General features: G+C 39.4%; 1 protein-coding gene across 1 annotated transcript in view; it reads right to left on the bottom strand.

Moving 5' to 3' along the window:
• The window catches only part of LOC139478692 (uncharacterized), a 54,355-nt gene extending 29,697 nt beyond the window's left edge, over positions 1 to 24,658 (bottom strand). The window contains exon 1 of the mRNA XM_071261272.1: positions 24,330 to 24,658. Within this exon, the coding sequence (XP_071117373.1) occupies positions 24,330 to 24,390 (61 nt within the window). The 5' untranslated portion in view covers positions 24,391 to 24,658. The remainder of the gene's footprint in view (positions 1 to 24,329) is intronic.
• Positions 24,659 to 25,385: the final 727 nt, after the last annotated feature.

Raw genomic sequence — 25,385 nt, 5'->3', positions numbered from 1 at the left:
CACATGAATATCCGAAATTGACTCAAGGTAATGATGTGTTAATTTTAGGGCGTTTCATTTTTTTGTGGTATGAAGATCAGATGGCCCCATGGCTCATCTTGTTAGGGGAGCGGTGGGGTAGCCTAGCTGTGAAAGCGTTCGCTCATCACACCAAAGTATCGGGTCGATTGCAATGTCCGCATATATATTGATATATTGTTATGCAGGCCCTCTACCATTAAAAAGCTGAGGAAAATACTGGTGCGTAGAATAAGTAAACATAGGGATATACATGTATGTCAGTCAGGAGGGATTATATGTCAGTCATTAGGGATATATGTCAGTCATTAGGGATATATGTCAGTCATTAGGGGTATATGTATGTCATGAGGGATATATGTAAGTCATGAGGGATATATGTCAGTCATGAGTGTGTGTGTGTGTGTGTGAGTTGGGTTTAACGCCGCTTTTAACAGTATTCCAGTTATATCGCGGCGTGTCAGCTTAATGTGGGAGGAAAGCCCGAAGTGATGCAGGTCTTAGACGTTTACCACTTCGGTGAAACCCACGAGCACGGGTATGGTGCTGACAAACCTAGAAACATAATTGGGGCGAACCGGGATTCGAACCCACAATCATAGGTTTCTGGCGTGCCCAAGGGACGCAACTCTGCACAGCGAATCGCGGCGCCTTAGACGACTGGGCCACCCGTGCCCCCGTCAGTCATGAGGGATATATGTCAGTCATTAGGGATATATGTCAGTCATGAGGGATATGTGTCAGTCATTAGGGGTATATGTAAGTCATGAGGGATATATGTAAGTCATGAGGGATATATGTCAGTCATGAGGGATATGTGTCAGTCATTAGGGGTATATATAAGTCATGAGGGATATATGTCAGTCATGAGGGATATATGTCAGTCATTAGGGGTATATGTAAGTCACAACTGTGCAAGTAGCACAATTCTACAGATATATTCGTGTTAATCTATGCAGCATACTACTAACAACTTGAATGTATACATGAATGCCTTATAATTGAAACGGCCTGGTGACATTTGATTGAAGGGTAATAGATCTTTTCTATGCAGCGTCATTATTAAGTAGATACTTGACGGAATGCATTTTGTTTGGGTAGCCTTTATTGTTGGTTGTGGACTCTCAATGCCCTAAACATTCTTTTTGCACCCTTCACATATGATAATATATCACAGAGGTTTCCGGGGACGTCACTCTCTTTAGTAGAGAAATGAAATAAATAACCCTTTGACCGGCAATGCTATGTGATGTCATGTTAAACAACAGCCAACTGACTTTTTCTTTGTTTACACTTTGGCAACGTTACTGTGCAGTATTCCCAAGAAGAACTAGGCTAAGAAACTAAAAAAGAAACAATAAAAAATAGTCTAGCTTTGTAGGTAATAACAAACATAAGTGTTAAAACTATGTATTTATTATTCACTTTAACACAGTTTCAGTTCATTCCTATGAGATTTGTCAAGAATATGAGAAACTGAATTGCATCATTTACAGAAAGGCATATAAACAACATGACCAATTCAAATATCATCACGAAGATACATTGTTTCAATATTTGATAAGACATATATTGACTCGGCACCAGTGATTTACACTAATATAGTGTATCTTGAGCAATGAGTCTTGTTGGAATGTATTACTTTATTATGTCTAGCAGATGACGATAATTGCATGTGCAAAGGCATGGGAATATATGTAACATGTATGGGTCACTACTACGTGTGACATGTATGTGGCTTACATAATCCTTATCTTAATGACGCAAATCGCACATGTTGGAATGACGCGAATTCTCATGACATCATCTTAACATGTAATGATATATGTTTGTCTTCTTATACCAGGTACAAAAAGGATCATTACTACCAGATGCAACAGGTGAAGTGAGGTGAAATAGGGTTTAACGTCGCGTCCAAGATTATTGCACATGTGTGTGTGTGTGTGTGTGTGTGTGTGTGTGTGTGTGTGTGTGTGTGTGTGTGTGTGTGTGTGTGTGTGTGTGTGTGTGTCTGTGTGTGTGTCTGTGTGTGTGTCTGTGTGTCTGTGTGTTTTACAGGCATAAATTGTTTGTTTTAATATTGGCATAGGTTGATTTCATTGAATACATATGACTTGTTTTAGATATCATGAACTTAAATCCCTTCAGAGACATCATAATTTAACATGTCACTTTTTTTCGAGCTATATATATATAACATGTTTGAAATTTCAGTCACGAGAAAATGTAAAAAGTTAAAAGCTAAATCGAATTACGTTTCCGAGTGTATCATTTACAGTGTATGTGTATGAATCACAATTTAATAGTGCTGGTGCGCATGTAAAATCCTTTCCAACCATTGGCTCCAGCCACACACACATGCAAAGGCAAGACAATAGTTCACCTGAAAAAAACATACCGTACAAGTCACAAATGCATCGGACATGTAAAGACAGTTGATGCTAGTCGTGATATGAGTAAGGTTTTATATACCCTACGTGTGTATGCATGTTCACATAATATTATACCTTGGTGAGTTAAAACAGTATAGGCCTGCACAAACACTATGTAATGTTGTTAACCTCATCACATAACATCCAGTCTAGTAATTTAGCTGGAATGAAAGAAATGGAAACAAATGTTACACAAGATCGTAGGTGTTTAAAGTTCAATTCGAAGTATGCGTGTGCGAAAACTTTGTTAATAGATTAAATATTTATACATTTTAGAAAATGTCCCTGCTGGTATAGCATGCAATTAGAATACGACGAGTTGATCTTTGAAAAGCTGTATAAAGTTTTATCACGAATGCTTCTTAACATTGTTAACGTCGTAAAAATAATGTTTTCGGAAATATGATTTAGCCTGTTGACAAAGGCCATGTCCACTTGCTTTAGTTGTGTTTGTATGAAAAAACAATCTGCAAGAAAATCAGATACGCTGTTGAAATGAACAGCAGATGATTTACATGTTGGCATAAAGTCCAAGAGATTCCAGTCGTCGTTGAGCAAACTCCAGACACAGGCGGACATCGTCCTGGAAGGGAAACCAACACGTTAGAGTGAGTGAGTTTGATTTAACGGCGCTTGGAACAGTTTTCCAGTTATATTACGGCGTGTCAGCTTGATGTGGGAGGAAAGCGCGAAGTGATGCAGAACTATAGACTCTAGATACATAGTCCTTATCATGGTGTTTCACACATCAGCACTGAGACACCTTTCTCAACTTTAACCAAAAACATTGGTTACATTTTCAGCCACACACGAATTCTATCCTCAAGCTGGTGTTTGTTTACTCATGGAAATGTTGCATAGCTAGTACCTTTCCATCATTCATGTGTCTAAAGTCACCCGCACCTGCGTTCCAGACATCATCAAAGACATAAAATTATGAGGTTGTGACTATGTCCTACCTGGGAGAATGGAGTCCCAGCGAGACTTGATTGTAGACGTCGCATGTTGTTGATGACGTCCACCCTGCCATCGTCCTGCATTCTGCTGGCAATGTTTACCAGGAGGATCAGGAACCTAGCCTCACCCACAGAGCTGCAGTAAAGTGTCAGTACTTACTTACATGTACACAAGACAATGTCAGGGGTAGAGATTCACAGAGCTGCAGTAAAGTGTCAGTAATTACTTACATGTACAAAGGACAATGTCAGGGGTAGAAACTCACTCACAAATCTGCAGTAAAGTGTCAGTACTTACTTACACGTACACAAGACAATGTCAGGGGTAGAGACTCACTCACAGAGCTGCAGTAAAGTGCCAGTACTTATTTACATATACAAAAGACAATGCCAGGGGTAGAGACTCACTCACAGAGCTGCAGTAAAGTGTCAGTACTTACTTACATATACACAAGGCAATATCAGGGCTAGAAATATGCTATTCCGCTCTTAAGCGACTGTGCAATCAGCTTGGCTGTTCATACAATATAACGGTTATCTGAAACCTCAGATCTACTTTCAGAAACATTTAAGATAACAGATAATAATTACGTGTGGCGCTTCAGAGATAGGTTTATTGTTACACGATGATCAGATAGAGCTAAAGATTATTAAAGAATTTTATACTTTTGGTAGCTGTTGTTTTTAGGTGCTGAAATGGATAGATGAGAACACAATATTCATACTCTGAAACCATTGTGCAGGAGCCTCGTTGTGGATCACTCGTCCATGTCAGTAAGCTATCAATCAACAGAGTCACACTTGGGTCACGTGTACTTCCGGTCAAATGATAGTGCTGGATGGGTGTGATGATATCATCATCCTGAAACACAGTTCTCATTAATATATTTTTATAGCAAAACAACAGTTAAATAGAAAGTACATTTCAAGTGTCAAAGTGAGTGAGTGAGTATATACCACAATATCTCAGTGATATCACGTTGGGGGACTCAGAAATAAGCTTCAAACATTGCACCAATGTGGAGCATAGAACCCTGGCCTTCGACGTGATAAGTGAACGATTTTACCACTAATTAAGTTACATTCGAAAGGGCACAGGCAGAAAGGTTAATGTGGAGTGTCATGCAAAATTATTATGCTGTGTCGGTCATTGTTGCTTTGAAGCACTTCTGTACCAAAACGTTTTAGAATCTCATTTCCAAGGTGCCTTAATGACACGCTGCTGTTATAAAGTTCTGCCTTGCTGTCAATCACACATTAAGTGCCAATTGTCACAACAACGAACCTGAGTTTAGTGAATAGCTGACATTACGTATCATTAGTGGGTGAGTGAGTTTGGTTTAACGCCGCTTTTAACAGTATTCCAGTTATATCGCGGCGTGTCAGCTTGATGTGGGAGGAAAGTCCGAAGTGATGCAGGTCTCAGACGGTTACCACTTCGGTGAAACCCACGAGTACGGGTGTGGTGCTGACAAATCTAGAAACATAATTGGGGGGAACCGGGATTCGAACCCATAATCATAGGTTTCTGGCGTGCCCAAGGGACGCAACTCTGCGCAGCGAATCGCGGCGTCTTAGGGGGCACTGGGCCACCCGTGCCCCATAACGTATCATTAAGACATGTATACTATGTGCTTAGACATAGATTAACCTCCAACAGAAAGTATATCAGCATTTTCCTGACATATTGTAGATATGTTTAACTTTGTGGTGTTTCATTATTGCTGAAGTGTATAAACTGTCATCATTTGCCATCACAAGACCCTGTGTCCAACAGTGAAGTTATCACACTAGAAAAAAAACACATATAGTACCTTATGTAAACTTAATGAACGGAATGGACCCTTTTATAGATGACAATATGTACATGACTCGTAGGTGACCGAGATATGATGGAAGGATTGACTGTCATAGTTAACTACTTTTAGCATGTTTTCTGCTCTTCATGAAACAGACATTTGGCAACAATTTGGCGACTTAACATGTTGTCTCTTCTCATAATAATATTATATTTGTTGTAAACAGATTGATTGTGATGCTTTCCTCATTTAACTTAGCAAAAGAGCCGGCCTTACATTTACTGTGAGATCAATAGTGTTGACGATAACATTATTTGATATAATTTTAGTTGTCTGCGTGCTTGCTGTCAGCCTCGATGTCGAGACAGGTCTGTCGGTCGACGGGAGGTAGATCTGCAAGGCAAACAGTGTTAAGATTAGTGACTGTTGCCCTTTCAGGATCTATATTGTGGATCTACAGATACATAAAATTGATAGCTACTGACGTTCGTCTCGAAGGAAGAAAAGTCATTAGAAGCAAGTTAATCTGGAATTGGGAACCGCAATTATCTTCAACAACAGATCATGATATTTTCCAAAATGTTTAAGTAATATATCTACCAGTTGATCTGAAGCCCACGTGATCAAGGAACGCGAGTCGCTGTTATACACTTGATTCCACACTTCCTCTTTGTCTGGGTGTGACGTTATCAGGAAGAATCCCTTCCTTGATGTGTATGACTGCATTAAGATGTCATATATTACACGTGTATTTATGTTAATTACATCCATTAAACCCACATAAACAATGCGACAAAACATCTCATCAACAGTGCAACGTGGTTAGCTAAACATAGTACGTTACATCCATTAAAGAAAATATGGTGAATTGTTTCATTGTGAGTTAAGTGTGAACATATGTAATGTTAAGACATCTGAGCTGGGAATCATATCAGTGAGTTAAAGCTAACCATATTTCACCCTCATTGCGAGGGAATCATTTCAAGAGTATCACACTTACCTCTACTGTGGTAATAGCACCTTCTGGAAGACTTCCTGAAAATATATGGTCAGTTCACTACAGCGTAACTGCAACGATCGGGTAAAGATGTCCTCGTATTTCTAAAGTGTGAGCGTAGTTTCAGGTTGGGAAATGTGAAAAAAGACACAACCGTTTTGGGGACGAAAAGGAGCAGTTCACTTACCTCCAGATTCATTTTCCAAAGCCTAAAAGTAAAACATGTGACATTTGTATAATATATATATATATATGTTTATCAAAACATATTCTGAACGATTTTTTATCACGTATACAGCAATCACGCTGATAGCTTTGGTACAAACAATTCCGATTTTTTATCTTCCATGTATCTAAAGAGAATTGATGGTGTTACACACTGTATGGTGTACCTACCCCAATGTGCTCCTGTACAGATTTGTTACCCATGGTAACTGCAGATACGTGATTGAGATCTATATGTCTGACGACGTCAGCGTCCAGTGACGTGTCCCCCTCTGACACCGCCATAGCCAGGGCCTCGTACAGGAACAGATACTGCTCCTGGTGTCAGACAATGAGAAAATATTGCAAGGAAACCAGAATATACATCATATGAACTACACAACGCGTTGGTGGTGTACTCACTTTAGTCTGAATCATGTTCTTCCTCTGGCCTCTCATGTTGGAGACGAAGCTGACGACGTCTACAGTGCCTTCTGCCGCTGCCTGATCCACGAGACTCTCTATAGCGATGTACGTACCTGTGCGGCCTACACCAGCACTAGAATAAGATGAGCAACTGGTGTAAATCACACGCAATTCCACATTTATCTTAATTAATAAAGCAGATTATAAATGTAACAATGGTGACAACGTGAAATGTTTGCATAAACAATATATGTAATATGCTGTTTCTCTATATCAAAAATAAATTGCACGGTATAGTATAGGGTAAGGTTACACATACAGTGAATGAACAAAGAAACAAATGCTCAGTGACATTTTATAAACATCAGTACAGAATCGTTTCCGTCGGTTCAGACCTTTATGTTGATATCCAACGCGATTAAACTCTAACCTGCAGTGAACTATGACAGGTTGTGTTTGCTGTCTTGCAGTGACCTTGACCCTCCACATAAACTCCAGCAATGCGGAAGTGTCGGGTACACCATGGTCCGGCCAACTTGTGTAGTGAAAGTGGTCAACATGGTGTATCTTGCCTTCCTGACATGAAACATTAAATACAATTTATAGAATTGTTGAATGGATCGGTGTACATTATCAGTGAGATTCCAAAAACCTTTTATCACAAACAAGTACATGTACATGGATGTATATCCTCGAAGAGGACGTTTTTCGAGAACACTTATAATTATTTGGGAAAATAATACCTCTTTAGCGTAAACAGACAATTTTGTGACTGTGTAGTTTGCTAGTCGTGTTTCTGTCTCCTTGGTAACTGTAATGGCACCGTAAGTGAGAGTTCCTTGCTCTGGCCAGTACTGAAGACACTTCATCTGTAAATGTTACATATAATCAAACATGACAAGTGGGATTAACATCCTAAATTCAAGTGGAACAGAATTATAAATTAATCAACATGAAATACTGCATCTACAAATTATAGCGCATCCCAAGCATCGCTGTACAAATTTGTGTCCCTTTAATTTGGCACGCCAGAAACTTATGATTGTGTGTTCGAATCCCAGTTCGCCCCCAATTATGTTTCTAGGTTTGTCAGCACCATGATCGTGGGTTTCACCGAAGTGGTAAACGTCTGAGATCTGCATCACTTCGGGCTTTCCTACCACATCAAGCTGACAAGCCGCGATATAACTGTAATACTGTTAAAAGCAGCGTTAAACTCAAGTCACACACTTACTGTATTTGGCATCAATGACAGAATTATTATTGATTTGCGTATCTCTTGTACTCCATCTGAACATGGAACCATTTCGTCGTTGTTTTCTTTCATAGTTATTATCCAGTCATAGCTGAACATTCCCCACCTACTTGGGAAGGGAAACGTGTGGAAGATGCTCTTTAAAGGTGCAATTATTAATATTACCTTCCCTGCCTCTACAAGTCCCGTCACCATGACAACTGTTGTAACTTCCTCCTGATAGATCATTCTCCATAAATCAACCACTACTTCCGGTCTGTAGGGACCTTAAGAATATGAATATATCACGATATAAATGTAACAAATATGTTAATCCAGAAGTATCCAGAAAAATAGATATAAAGTTAAAATCCCCAACAAAGTATGGTTCTGTTACAACAAATAACCCTTTGTGCTTGATTGTTTTAGTTCAAAGTTGTACACACTCATGATCAAAAGAAATTATACCAAATTACAAGTATTTCTTATTCAGCAGTCCAGTTAAGTCAAGCAGTTGCTTTCTGTAAGGATCAAATCTAGCCGTGTCGGTTGGCGTAAGTCCGCGTCTAATGTCTGTTCCTGTTTCGGTCATACTAGCATGATCAGATAGATGATGTATCTTGAGTATCGGGAAGCAAACTGTATAGCCACTCTTCACAAGTTCACAAAATAACAGGAAAAATGCACATATCCAAAGTAGGTTTGAATGCATGGGAATCACTCGTGCAACGTTTAAAATCCTGCAGTGGAAATATACATGTGACTGCACATTACTACATCCCCATTAAATGAATTGAAAATTTGTGTATCGAATGAATGACATATGTATCTTGCTTACCTTTGGTAAACAATCAAATACGATGTGCACTATGAAGCCTTACCTTGTGCTGCTATGTAACGCTTTTCTCCTTTATATCCCTGAAGAGAAGTTCCAAATATTATAAGCAAAATACATACGGTGATTGGTTGTTTATTAAATGTTTTCCTAGCACTATTCTATCTGTACAACTGCTATGGATAATAGAAAGCAGATAATCTAGTGACTGATATCCTGAACATCAGTCGATGAACTTGGGATACGATGAGATGCAATCAATTAAGTCACCAAGCCTGACCACTCTATCCATTTAGTCGCCTATTCCGACATGCACATGTCTCAATGGGGCGCTCGTATGTTCTTACGCGGAAAACCTGTGGGCTTCCATACAGTGAATCAGTGTGACAGGATGCAAGGCAACAACTAGGCTGTCCCCATAAACTCAGATTGCGTCAAAAATGACGCATATGCTTCCAACTTTACAACTGAACGTTTTACAAGTACGTGTAATCTGTCGCAGCAAGAGATAATGCAATAATTCTCAATTTGTTTTCCGTGTTTCATTTAAAGTTGTCTCTCAACTCACATCGAGGTAGCTAGCGTTGATGTAGTCTTCGCCTCTGTCGTCACTCACGTCGCGCAGCACCACGCGGTTGTAGTTATCTGGCAACAAATACGAATTTGGTAGGAATACATCGTCGATTTAGACTTGACATCAGATGATAAAGCGTACCTGACTAAAAATGTTTCATAAGAGTTAAGATGATCACTCTCATCTACATGGCGTACTCACATGGGTAATAGCCTCTGAACCTGTTCCTTCCCTTGTTTCTGGGTTGTTGAGATTCATCATAGGAGTGGATGAAACCATCAGGAAGTCGCTGACAAAGCAAACAAGGAAAATGTGTACTATACACAAAAGGATAACTACAAAGTAATCACTTATTCTTCATTATTGTTACCGGCAAGTTATGTATTCTGTCATGCAAACTCTGATTTGGATGCCAGATCCATTTATACTAAATGTAATTGCCTGGTGTGTAACTGGATGTGTTTCGGTCGAGTTGTGAATTTCTCTCTGGTTACAGTCGATCATGGGGAAATGAGGGATTGCAGGTTGTGCATGTGCTGAGCAGCATTCTAACTAAAGTCTATCTTTTTGCAGACACAATTCACCTTCAGAAACAAGTACGAGCTGGTTTGCTACAATATTGGTCGTTTGAAAGTGAGTAGAATTTTAGGTTTATTATTATGCTTTTTATAGCAATTTTAAAGGATAGTTTTTCATAGTAAATGGTTATAGAATCTAGTTAGACTTTGTGTAAACCAGTGTAACAGTTGTTTTTCGGGGAATGTGGGTATGAAATTGAACTGTGTTAGTCTTATTTATTGTTGTTTTTGTTAAAGATGTTGATTTTATTGTAAATTAAAGGACATGTTTAGGGTAAATTGTGTAAATAAATTAACTTAATGCTTTCATTGTATTTTCATGTGCTCTCGGGCTAGTGCATGACCTTTAGAAATTACCTTAAATTCCTCTTCTGCACTTGCTATTGTCATTTCGTCCACTCGTGTCTGAAGCCTGGACACGGGAATCACGTGACCATGTCCAGCATCGTCCAGGTTGTAGTAGTTTCTGTCAGGGACATCTGGTGTGTCCTCAACCTGTACAGGATTGGCAGAGACGTCGTAGTCTTCTTCCTCCTCCTCCTCTGCTCTCTTGGTGTCAAGGTCGCCTGTTCCATCTTTATCTGTATCCTTGCTATCATTCGTATATACAGCGTCCCCAGCTACATCGCCGTGTGATTTAGACTGGCAATGAACATTGGTCTTTTTACCTGATGTCTTCTTTGAAGACAGCACTGGTTTCTCTTCTTTTTCGAATCCGACATTCATGTACATACCGTTGTTTTCAACTGGCGGAAACACACCAAAACCATTGTTATATAAGAGTGAGAATGTTATTTGGGTTTAACACTGCTTCGAACAGTATTCCAGTTATTTCACGACATGTTTTTTTAAGAGTCCGACGATCGAATGTAACATTAGTCCTTATCATGTATGGGAGAAGGCATGGTGTGTACAGTTTAGACATAGGCAGTCAGGGTTGAATTTGTTGGACATCACAAGAAGCAAATATATTTCAATGCCTATGTTCTTCACGCATCATATAAATATATCACTTGGTCTATTTAACTTGCATGTTTCTGTTCTGCCTCTATGCATGGTATCAGAAACATGTATGTTTGATAAAGGGAGCAAATTAAAGATATGCAACTACCTTGTTTGGGTGCTAAGTTACCAGCAATGACTGGCTGGAGTGTGGGTCTTCCATGATTTTTCCCACGTCTTCGTCTAAATTTAAAGACACAAAGGGGAATATAATCATTTATAGAACAATGTCTTTTGTAATTAATATATACGCAGGTATAGTATTTCAAGATATTACTGGGTTTTAATATTTGTATCTCACGAGTTGTCAAGGGCTGACCCGTTCTGGACAAAACTGACCTGATCAGGATGACTGCAAGGACCACCACCAGAACCACCACCACCAGGCCAACAACAGCTCCTACTACAGCGGGGATGGGATCAGAGGTGCCGACAGACTCACTGGGGCCTTGTATAAGAACTTTCCCTGTATAAAGAGTGCGAGTAGATTACAGTCGATATACAGAAATACATATATCTGAGCCCTTCTCTCATTAAATAAAAGAAAAGTGCTCCTCTACCCTGCAGTGTTTGTACATACATGTACATGCAGACTATACAAAGACCGGACTTGATACGCATGATAACTTCACGTGAGTTTTAGTCTAAAGAACAGGGCTGACGATCCCAGAACAGCTTGCTGAATGTCCAGTGATTTCTATTAATTTCCCAACTGCACCATTGCTATCTGAACGATTTTGGAATAGCTGATTTCATTTTAATCACCTTTCCAACATTGATGACAGTATTATATGATGGTGATTTATTAACATCGACTCTGCCTTCAGCACAGATTTGTAGAAAGGATTTTGCCGCTTTTATTGGTGTACACCATAGTATGTGTAGCAAAGAAGGAATTATAGTCAGGTCACAAATCAGGTGCAGATAAGCAGCGTCTGTCTCGGAGAATAGTTGGAGGGGTGACCACGCTCGGCACCTTGACTCTGGAGAGTTCAATGGCTTCGATCCTGCTCCACACAGAAGCACATGTAGCACATTTTGTGTTTACATCGTCTTTTGTTCCAAATATACCTCTGTTCACCCAGCGTTACCTGGCAGGATGAGATGGCAGTTATTTGTATTATAACTGTTAGCCTTCTAGCTCCTGTCAGGCAGCTTGGTCCGAATACACCACGGGCAGCTGAGGATAACATCGTGTGGACGCTGATCCATTGACCGCGGTAATATTGTTAGCGCTAGTTTGGTACAGCAATATTTAAACATCATTATAGTTGTTTTTCTTCTGCCTCACGGAAAACACTTGACAAACAGAAGCTTTTTACTGCCACAATAATCAATCAATCAATCAAGTTTATATCGTAATTCAGACCACATGGCCCATAGTACAGTTGTAAGATAATCACATATTAGGTCACATGTCCAGAGTGTTACATCTCTGTCGATCTCATTTTCAATTATTTACATAAATATAAAGCTATCAAGCATTGTACAGTAATATCACCTGATTTAAATGAATATGTAAACGTAATATTACCTATATAATATTTCTGTAATGAGGTAAAAAAAAGTTTTTCTCAAGTGAATATATTTCTTACATAAAAAAAGACATGGTTTTCATCCTCTACTAAATGTAAGTCACATTCTTTACATATAGATTCTGAATGAGGTATATTTAACAATGACCTTTCACGAATAATGTTGAGATAATAAGTTGTGAAGTGATATTCGAAATTTACACATTGCTCTTACTAATCGTTTGTCTCTGAGTATTGTTATGTATGATTCGGGTTGCAGAAGAGATTTTACATTATCATAATGCACTAAAAAAGTAGAAGACTCTAAACTGTGGTACCATGATTGGAAATATATATCTTTTTAGCGTCTTCTAAATGCAGATAAAAACATGTTCTTATCACTAACATCTTGTAATAACCACACGTAAGCAAAACCGCTATTACATAACATTTCCCTCAAATACGATGCCCAATTGACTTTTCCATTCTCATCTAATACTTTGAGCATAACATAACATTGGAACATTGCATTCATTCGCAAAAGATTAATCCAGGTCTTAATTACCCTTATTTGCGTATTTATAAACATACAATGACATCCAGTTTCACCCAGAATAGCTTTGTTTGATGCAAATTTACCCATACCAAGAAAACGTTTTAAATAGCATGTTTGTATCTTTTCAATTGTATCATAATATTTAATACCCCATATTTCCGAACCATACATCCATACTGGAGCGATTTTACTGTAAAATACTTTACAAGCAGTCGTAAAATCTATAAATCTGTTATTACTAAGCAAATAAAAACTGGCCTTATTGCCTTCCGTGCTTGTAAGGCAAGGGTTTCACATGCTTTAGACCATATAAACCAGCATATTGATAATGTCTCTTTTGAATAGATAGATAGATGTTATTGGAAAAGTCTTATTTGTAAATGTTTCAAAATATAAGCTTAAACTGACGTATGGTTCACCCCCGTGAAATACCAACTTCTTCCTTAGAGATACCTCTGTTACGTGCATATGGCATAATGTCTGTACAGATTACCCAACTTATGTTTTTCATCGTTACGATTTGTTTCCACCCTTTTACATAACATCTCCCCCCCCCCCCCCACCCCCACCCCAACCCCAACCCCCACCCCAACACCACCCCCCACCCCCTTTCTTCAACTTCCCGAGGCAAGAGAGTTAACTGACTTTAAAAGTCAAGTTTCCACCCTTGCCAAACTAGGCTGGAATTCCTGGGCTCGATCGTTGCGCCACCTGTGGCTACTACGGGCTATGTCCCTTCCTTGAATCTCCTATGGACCAATCAGATTCCACCTCTAGTATCCCTTGCATTTGCTACAAACAAAATGGCGGGGCCCAGTCAAGACGATCTGAACGATAATCAAGATCTACGTTGTGATAAAACGGGTCTTACATAGAAACTGGACTTTTATAGTCAGTTAACTCACTTGCCTCGGGAAGATGTCCTTTCTTACTGTCATCCCACCCAATGACATAATATTAATATGTGTAATCAGCCAATGTCCCTTCACACCGGCTACGACCTTGCTATTACAACCTTCCTTTACCCTCATGAGTGTGACATAATGTCATTACCTGTACAGTCAGCTTGAGTCCATCCTGTCTCACATTCACTGTCACAGGCCCCTGTTGCGTTACAGGAAGAATTCCCCAAACAGTGTCTGGAGGAGCAGGCGCTGAGACAGTTTGGTCCATAATGTTTAGAATCACAATCTGGAATTAGATGGCAGAGATACCAACCTTCTTATGCTTCCTATAAGGAGTAATGCACATATTGTAGTGAAAGTGAAAATTATATTTGAACCACATTGATTTCTTATTCACTTACTCTTACACTTTCTATTCATTTCAATATGTGTAAGTGAAAATTATATTTGATCCACATTGATTTATTATTCACTTACTCGTATAGTTACGATTCACTTCAATATGGGAAAGTGAAAATTATTTTTGAACCACATTGATTTCTTATTCACTATAGTTACGATTCATTTCCATGACTCACCATATTTACAGTCAGCACCCATCCAGCCAGCTTCACACCCAAAATCGCATTTTCCTGTCACGTGAACACAGGATGATTTTCCTGCACAGTGTCTGTCAGAGCACAGTCTACTGCAATTTGCACCATATTTTCCAATGGCACATTCTGTAACAAGAAAGGAAGAGGTCATCACTGACAAGCATTTAATAGCAGGGTAGATGTAAACTGATTGCCTTTGTGGTAACCTTGTGGTTTGACAGGCGTTTTCCAATCTTAGGGACCACAGTAGCCCAGTCGTCATATCAATAACTTATCATGATCTTCTTGCTCGACCTCCCAAGTGACTTTTGTAATTAATGTGTCTTTTTACCAATAAATGTTAAACATTCTTTACCTTGTGTGCAGTCCTCATCTATCCACCCAGGAAGACATCCTGTGTCACATGCTCCAGTGCGACGGTCACATGACGAGTTGGTAGCTAAACAATTCCGCCAAGCACATGTTTTGTTGCAGCTGGTACCATAGTTAGTGTTGTTGCAAGCTATGAAATAATAACAACAAGTAGAGTATTTACATTGCGTATAAATGAGTGTTGTGAAGCATTTGGGCTGTAAATGGTGCTGGATAGTCGGTTCAAGAAATGTATAAAACAAGTCAATATATAATATAAATGCACCACTTAAAAGGGCCCTAGTATCACTAACACCACGTGACAGTAAGACCTCCACAACATACGCATGTAGTGATTTCAATTCTTCAATCTTGACTTCCTATAGCGGCACTCATGTCGCTCTGTACAAAAGGGTCGCTAACTACAGTGTTGAGGACAGCTCACTCGGTCACACCAGACCTTACAGTAATATCTCCTCACCTGTGTCACATCTCTGTCCCTGCCACCCTGGTCTACAGTCTCCAGGACAGAATCCAGTCAAGCGATCACAGGTTGAATTCAGGCAGTGACAGAACGTATCACAGTTCACCCCGTAGATTCCTGGACTGCAGGCTGTTGTATTGGGAAGACAGGATTACTGCATTTGAGTGTATTGAGAGATTGGGAGAGAGCGGGGAGTGGAAGTGAATTTGTGTACAACAATATACAATATACGAATACAATATTATTCTACTCGCATGGCGATGGACATAAAAATATGGTTGTGTGTCGCTGCTTGTACAAGTCTGCACTTATAATGTCGGTTTTATAGTATTAACCAACTGAGACACAATACTACAGTTTAACTTGCATACCCCACTCAGGGAGTGAGTGAGTTTGGTGTTACGCCGCTTTTAGCAATATTCCAGCAATATCACGGCGGGGGACACCAGAAATGGGCTCATCAAATTGTACCCATGTGTGGAATCGAACCCGGGTCTTCGGCGTGACAAGCGAACGCTTTAACCACTAGTCTACCCCCACTCCCCCGCATACCCCTCTCTAACATATTAGAATAACTCCAAGCCGGTCAGTCCTTGTTTTATCTCCTTAATATCATTCAGGGAAGCAACCGTCATTTAACGTCTTTCGATGTGACGCTGCCAGGGAATAGCACCACCGAAGTGTCACAGACAGGAAGAGCAAAGGAAAGGTGAGATTTAGTTTAGGTGATTAGTGCATACTACGGTAGTGTAGTCCTTTGAATAAAATAAATATTTATATTAAGGATATAGAAACCCATAAGGTATGCATACATAGAAAGGAGAATTATCAGAGGATCGCAACAGCTGAACTCCTGGAAATAAGAACAGCTTTGTTGTATCTAGCTGACTTGATCGGCTATATTTATAGCTCTCAGCGCCTTGAGGTTGAACATCACTAAACTGGTTAATAAAGCTGAACTGTATTTGTTAAAACAGTGTCACACTGCCTCAGATATGTTTCATACAGCTTCTAATATTCTACGATTAAACTCTAAAACCAAACTTACAAATTTAAAGGACATTTGCTATAAAAGGGCAGTGAAACATGGGTATCAGTGGCACAAGAATGCATAAATGCAATCAAAGATTTACCATATATCTCCACCTCACAGATGTTCAGTGCGCTATCGTAGCCTAAGGTTCCTCCCGTCCCCTGCTTCATGATAGTCACCTGTCTGCCGGTACCGTTACACGTCACGTCAGTAGGGTTGGGCATAGAAGTCGAACTCGGTAGTGTGGAGCAGATGTTTGAAGTGTCATTGTTCAGGTAGATATCAGAGTTCGCGTTTCTCCAGTAGACTGACGTAATAACACAAAAAGCAGAGTCTCAAACTACACTGGACTATGATATTGTTTGAAAATGTAGCTAATAGCTGATATATCTCAGCTATATGTTCACATAAACATATGGCCTTACACACGCTAGCAATAATTACAACATCACATAAAGCTAATACATCATAATATTATTGGTGAAAAGCACGATATCCCGCGTATATTTCACACGATATATATATATATATATATATATATATATATATATATATATAGATATATAGATATATATATATATATATATATATATATATATATATATATATATATATATATATATATATATATATATATATACAGTAATTCGTTTTTATCATGTTTGGCTATCTTTTGTTTGTTTGTCAATATTCCAGCTATATGACGGTGGTCTGTAATAATCGAGTCTGGACCAGACAATCCAGTGAGCATCGGCCCATACAATTATGATACGATGACATGTATCAACCAAGTCAGGGAGCCTGACCATCCGATCCCGTTAGTCGCCTCTTACGACAAGCATAGTCGCCTTTTACGGCAAACATGGATTGTTTAAGGCCTATTCATCAGTAAAATTAATGTCAGTGTGTTTGCTAAACATATAAAATACGGTAAAAAAACAACCGCATTGAGAAGTGAAAACCAAGAATATACCATAACTCAATGCCCTAAAAATATGCAGAATTATCTAAGATGATAAGATAAGATAAGAGATATATATTTATGGTATAGCAATCTTACATACTGTCATGTTTGGAGGCGAGATTAAAGCCATTCATGTATTCGACCACAAATAGTGCTGTACCTTGTCGAATGAACCACCCCCGTCGGCAAACACAAAAATACAATAAAAGAGAACACTCAGCAGGCAGTTATCTCAACGATACACAGAGCACTGTGTCCATGATATCCTGAGATCTGATGAGGGGTCCGTACTGATACAAATGGAATGTTTGTCAAGTAACATTCTACAAGGCAAGTGACCTTCAAATACCTCAAGTGACATACGAAGTGTTAGTCAACAGCGGCCGTCGATCTGCCTTTGGTCCAATCTTCCTTGTCACCACTACAGTCTGAATCAGTGTTTCTGGCAATTTACACATTTTCATACATGTACGTTACATGTCCTCGACAATGCTACTATTTTTGAAGCCATATCAACTTTCACGACCTTCCGTCTCAATAATGTCAGCAGTGAACTAGAATAACGTTCACAGCAACTGCAACTATGATGTTTTATTAGTTATCGAGGACAAGGCCATATAGTAGCTAGTTGTAGAAAGTACTACTTAAAGATTTTCGGCATGTATTTTGGTTCCTTTGTCTTTTGTTTGTGTCAAAATTACATTTCGGAGTTATGTATATAGTATAAATCTCATTACAGCTTGTCACATCTTAAAAGGGGCACGGGTGGCCCAGTCGTCTAAGGCGCCGCGATTGGCTGTGCAGAGTTGCGTCCCTTGGGCACGCCACAAACCTAGGATCGAGGGTTCGAATCCCGATTATGTTTCTAGGTTTCTCAGCACCATACCCGTGCTCGTGGGTTTCACCGAAGTGGTAAACGTCTGAGACCTGCATCACTTCGGGCTTTCCTCCCACATTAAGCTGACACACCGCGATATAACTGGAATACTGTAAAAAGCGGCGTTAAATCCAACTCACTCACTCACATCTTAAAAAACAAAACGGCTATTACCGTCAGTGAGTAAAGTAAAAGTAACGGAATTATCTCAATTGTGCCGAATGCCCACTGTCTTTCCATATGTAACTCAAACACGCGGTAAGCGCTGTCCATGTCAAACCGGTAGGTAGCAACTACCATTTTCTCACTTGACAGAGCACACGAGCTCAGGAAGCATGATTTAGACAGATTTTTGGCCGTTTTAATTTAATTTGTTAACTAAATCGAACTTACATCATGCACCGGGTCATAATCTTTATTGTGTTTATAAACAACACTCAATAAAAAGTTCGATATTTTTGTCTTTACTTTTGATGTCATCTGGCGTGATACCGACGAGTTGACAACTTGGTACCTTTCAGCGTGAAAACGACATTATTAATTCATAATAGCGTACTTATGTGTCAATTTTAGATTTATAAGGCTATTTTAGGATTTGTACCACTGAATAAGCTTTGTGTGATGAATATATTCTGAGATACTTAACAAATCTGTACAAGTTTTTTGTAGTTGGCTGCGGGAACAAATGTCTGTTAAGGTTGCTGGAATAATACTGTCGAGGTAATTTGTATAAGAATGTTACACTGATTTGAACAGATTCAACAGTTGGCACATTGATGAAAACTGTTCTTGTTTAAGACATTTTTGTCATTCATTGTATTTTATCTAACTTGTGTTTGCAGTGAATAGCTGCAAAATCCCTCTTGTTGCATGAAGAAATAACGTGTTCACACGCTTGTTGAATAAAAGCGACAAAACATCTTCGTAATCATAAAATATGGTCTACAAGCAGAGTCGATAATTCGATTCCGACTATATTATAAGCTTGTGTTTATGAATCACTATCAAATAGTGATGATACCAGGAGCTCGCCTACCTCAAACATTGTGTAATATTGACAACTAAAGGCTGAGGCTGATGGAATATTACTCGACATAAAGGGAGAGTTGACTGTTGGAAAGATAAAGCCATTTGTCATACTGTCATGTGGATAGCTTTCTTTTTGTCACTGAATTATTACGCATAGATCTAAATGTGAAACAGTTGAATACACTTTCCCATTTGACCATTATTGAACGATATCAGATCAACGATATACTGGAAGCTTAAGTATAACTTCTTGGCCAAATTCCCTTGTTTTTTTTATTCCTATTCATATGCATAAAGAAACAGTTCAGCCAGAAGGGGAGCATAATTAGTGCCCAAGGGGATGCCTAGTTCTTGCCTACAAGCTTTATACTTAAATATCCCTTAGATGTTATCAATAAGGAAAGTCCCGCATTTCACAAATTGTTTTCTCAGTCAACTTCAGATGACAGTTGCTATAATTTGGAACAGTTCCTTCTGAACCTTTGATGATAGAGATATAACTATGGTCACAACGTTTTGTAACAAATGCTCCATTGATCAAAGAGTTGAGCTTTTCCCTAAGTTTGTCATGTCTGAAGATGTACCATTCTAAATATATAACTGCATGTGAAACGATTTCACTGTATTCAATAAAAATGGCTTCCATCAGTCCCAGAAGCCTACATATCCGGAACATGGCATGTTTGGTTCTTCAGCAATTTGAAAGGCAGGAAGAAGGTTTACATGAGATGTTGACAAGCTCCAACTACAGTTAACTATGGTCCCTCAAAGGGACCACTTATGTTGATTCGTTATAACCGTAGTTCGTCATAAACATATGTACAGCATACATACAACAAATGGACGGGACCAAGAAATAGTTCGTTATATCCGTCAGTTCGTTGTAAGCGTGTTCGTTATAAACGTAGTTTACTGTACCATGACAGTCGGTAAACCAACTATCTTCGACCCGTACTGTTATCTCAGAATATATTCATCACCCAAAGGTAATTCAGTGATACAAATCCTAATATAGCCTATAAAGCTAAATATAGCCTATGAAACACAAACGTTCGATAGTATAAATCCTGGGTAAAACATAAATTGTTATATTCAGGTAATCGCAGACATATGGCTACAATATGTTTGTTTTCTAAAACAGGGTATTGCTACCTTTTGATGCATGCATTTGGCTGAGTGTCTGTTCGTCATTTGTTGACACTATCAAACTTTGAGAGGGACTTATATCTGAGGTTATTCATTGACGTGGAGTGTTTTATTATCAGTAAATTATGTCCATACTACAACTAAGTTATTGATGTTAATTATGTACGTAAATAGTGAGTTTGAATGGAATGTGATAAAATGCTAACAATAATTCAGGCAAGAAGTTTTAGGTTAACATTCTTTGGTACATGTCAACTAAGAAGTAAGTATTTTCTTAATCTGATGATGTCATCAACTATAGATCAGGGTACATGGATACCTACAATCACGTCTGCTGAAGATCCTGATGTCATACAGCTGGTAATCCCGGCCCAGATCCACTGTCCAGTCTGACGGAGATCCACCAGCGTGGAAACATGTTAATTCACCACCACCTATGTTACTGTCTCCGTCCACAGCATTTGACGGGAACCAGATGCCAAAACCTCCAGATGTTGTGGATGCCGTCTTGTTCAGTGCAATGTTTTCTACGTACATTGAAGAGCAAGAATCATGTCATAAACTTCACAATGGTCGCTGAATATACTATGCTGAAGATGATCCTTGCTTGGTAGGAATCATTATGGAATAAAGCATTCATGAAAAAGTACACATTTAACATATTACTAAAAACTACTTTCATTACTTGTATATCCTGCGTGAAATACACGATATGGGGTGATGATTAAGTGATTGTCCATGTACACGTTTACATGTAAGGTGGCGGGCGAAAGCACTAGTGGTATTGGTAATGAAAATCAACATTGAATAACATTGCACATTCATGTTTTCAACTAATCCTACTTATAAATATAAATATATATGTTGGCTATATATGAGTTACATGCTGAGGCATGTTGCACCCACAGAGCAAAGTATTAAAAGCATCAACATAAAACATGTAAAATGTATTTGGTACTGACGTTTCTGACAAAGCCCTCCTTCCTTCGTCCAACCTTTATCACACGCTCCAGAACAGACACCTGTTGTCACGTCACAGAATGTCCCACAGTGACAGGAGTAGCTACAGGAGTCTCCAAACTGACCTGGTGGGCAGGAACCTAGGGAGAGACATAGAGGTGAGAGATCTTCTGTGACAGCTTCAGGAGTCTCAAAACAGTCTTTGTGGACATGAACCTAGCGAGAGATATAGAGGTGAGAGATCTTCTGTGGCATGAGTAGCTTCAGGAGTCTCCAAAATGACCTGGTGGGCAGGAACCTATGGAGATACATAGAGGTGTGAGATTTTCTGTGACAGGAGTAGCTACAGGAGTCTCGAAAGATTCCTTGTGGACAGGAACCTAGGAAGAGATACGGAGAGGTGAGATTCAACAGTGACAGGAGGATCTACAGTCCCCAAACTGCCTGTAGAGCTTTGAAACGTAGGCGAGGTCTGACTTAACAGTTAAGAATTGCCTTGTAGTAGATATGCTAAGGACGAATCTCCATTTTGATTCACATTAATACTATATGCAACTTAATGATACATGTCCCAAGAGTTCAGTCATACTTGGCCATATATATATGCTCCCATTCGACAGAACTGCTATGAAACACATGCATAGATAAGTGCAGCAAGTATGACTGACACACATTATGTCTTTGTTGTGAGACGTTAAATCGACTGCCCTTACTCCCTACTACATGTTCATGTCACAAAATTACATGAAAACAACGAAACCTGTTTTATTCGCACACGAAATATTACCAAATTATTTATCGTTAGGGCAATGATTATTATTCGATGATAACCAACTTCTGTGGCGTGGTTGCCTGCTTAATAGAAAATAGGAACACACAATGCCATTTAGAAAGTGGTCAATTGTAATAAAAGTGGGATAACACTTTCTCACTTCGTGAGGCATCTAATCTTAAACACAAAATATCGGCGATCTGACCCATTCTGCCAATGAGGCTTCCACAAAATGAAAGTCCGACAACTGGTAGTCTAGATCACATACTTTGTGTACCCCTCTGACAAGTGTAATTGGTATTGCTCCAATAGCCGAAATCTATGAACACATAATGCCATTTAGAAAGTGGTCAAATGTAACAAATGTCATATTCGGGATAACACTTAGTAAAGTACAGCTTCTCCTACTAAGAAGGTGTTATCCCAAATATAACATTTGTTACATTTGACCGCTTTCTAAATGACATTGTGTGTTCATAGATTTCGTTGTAAACAGACAAGGTGCACATTCAATTAAATGCTACATGTACATTTGTGTGTGTGTGTATGTATATCATACCTTGTACTCGTTGCCAAGGGGTAACCACTCTCATTCCTCATATAAATTAACTTCCCTTGACATGAACAGATCACGGTTACCTCGACAACTTGCAAAGTGTCACAACCGAAATAAACGAAAACGGTGTGTTGTTTCAAGTAACATTTTGTATGGAATGATTGTTAAGCTATCATCTGTAATGCATTGTAAGTGGCATATGCCATCTGCTGTTCGTGCTTTTAAAGTGCAAGTAGAAAACACTCGAATTTAATTTGTGGTCAGAAATGATGCAGTTGACAAATACTGTCGAATCGTTTTCTTCAACATGCCGTCTTTTGGCCGCCACTGTACCAGGCCCGACCATGTCTTAATTCTTTTTTCGAAAACTTAAGAGAACTTAGCGCTAAGACGGCATTGAAAATAGACTTAGCTAAGATTTCTTTCGCTACGAACCCTTTACGCCAGTCTTAGCGCAAAGACAGTTCCGGGAGAAGGCCGCCTGAGGTAGGGGTGATATAAACCTGGGATAGAGATGACAGGACCATGGCGTAGGGATGAAAAGACCCGGGGGTTAAGATTATAGGGTAGCGATAATTGGTCCCTGTGGTAGGGATGACATGACGCTGGGGTAAGGATAAAAGTACCTTGTGGTAGGGATGGTAAGACCCTTGGGAAGAGATGATATGACCACAAGGTGATGATAACATGACCCACTGCTACAGATAAAAAATCCCTGGGACAGGGATGATAGGAACCTTGTGTAGGGATGAACGGACCCTGGGGTACTGATGACAAGACCCGGGGGTAGGGACAATAAGCACGTGGGGTATGGATGATAAGCCCGTGGGGTCGGGATGATAGGGCCCTAGGGTAGGGATGATAGGACCGTGTTGTGGGGATGATAGTGTTCTGGGGTAGGGATAATGGGACACTTGGGTATGAATGATACGGATGACTGAACCTCGGGTCATGGAAGACAGGACTAAGGGTACAGATAACAGGACTGTTATTTGATTCTGTCCCATTCAACCAGATCTGGAAACACATTCTGTGGGGACCCAGGCATAGATGTTTCACGTGCACCGACACGTGAAACATGTTGTGATCTGTTTACATTATTTTGAAGGTCAACGTAGCACATATTGGAAACAGCAATGCAATATGTTTATTATTATCATTATTATAAACATTTAGTTGCTAATAAAGATTTAAATTTGAATAGATAAAAAAAAAGTGCATATTTATACAGTAACACATGGCATATAAGCATATTCAGCTGACAAGGGAAGAGGTACATTATGGGACTACATAACAATGTCAATCTTCCTCACGGGGTGCTATATGATTCTTTGCATAGTATCAACACAGCATATTCAAGGGTAGACCGGGTCACCAATATGAATCACTTCCAAAACATGTTTCCTTAGACTGTTTTCGAAATCACAGTTTAGACAAATAGACAATAGCTAACCTTTTATAGTCCCAAGGGGGTGATGTACACAAACTAGAGAAATACATACATCGTATTAAACCAATCTGATCTACTTACCCCATGTCAGTTGTATCCATCCCATAAGCACCACCACAGCGAGTATCCTGACACCCGCCATGTTGAGCAACGAGGAAGTGAAATACCCTGACAAACTGTGTTAAACGTTACGCTCACTGCACATCTACTGTATGGTGTATATACACTCGCAGTAATATAGCTCAATTTGTATTTATATTTGGATTCATAAGGGGGCGATTCCAAGGTTTACAGGACACATGCATGTACATCCTAACTTACAACAAACAAAGTGTTCAGCTTTCAGGTTCGTAATCCCTGTCTCATTGCCTCAAATGCATATACATCCTTGTCCGACGGCTAGGCGGCGAGACTTCATCAGACGTGTGTTCTATGCAGGGATGGACGTGGGTAGACACACAGCTGCAGTTTTGATCAATCTGAGGGTACATTGTGGGACAGTTGGGTAGTGTCAACAGCTCGCACTCCCTACCTGATCCTCCTACGCATACATGTGACTCATGGACCCACTTTGAGGTTGACTTCACAACAGAGGTAACAGGATAGCTTCTATCTATGTCATGTGCGGTCAGCCCTGACGATGTATCAGTGAGGCATCCAGAATATCTCGTAGCGGAATACTACATATCTGTTGGGAATACCACATATCTATTTGGAATATTACATCTATTTTGCCTTTTAATTGTACTTGTCTTATATACCACGAGAGACAAAACTATGCATTTATACCTTCATAAAAAATAGCACCCACGTAATTATTACAGATTAAAATATTCATTACTACGTTACATTTCAGTAGTAAGTAGCCCCATTTTTGCGAACCTTTCACACAATTCTCCCTGCACAAGGGCAGCACTTTTTATGTTATAATGTCTTGTTGTCTGCAGTGTCGTGAGAACAGTACGTGCCTTATTTAAGCGACACTTTCAAAGATAGAACATCAGAGGCAATAGTGAGTGAGCATGGTTTTACGCCGCTTTTAGCAGTATTCAAGCAACATTTGTTGTTTAACGCCGCGATCAGCAATATATTCCAGTTATTTCACGGCGGCCTGTAAATAAACCAGACTGAGTCTGA

The sequence above is a fragment of the Haliotis cracherodii genome, unplaced genomic scaffold, assembly GCF_022045235.1.
Source record: "Haliotis cracherodii isolate W230 unplaced genomic scaffold, xgHalCrac1.p SCAF_4, whole genome shotgun sequence".
In the NCBI taxonomy this organism is placed as follows: domain Eukaryota; kingdom Metazoa; phylum Mollusca; class Gastropoda; order Lepetellida; family Haliotidae; genus Haliotis; species Haliotis cracherodii.
The sequence above is the reverse complement of the archived record's forward strand: the minus strand, read 5'-3'. Positions and strand labels throughout refer to the sequence as shown.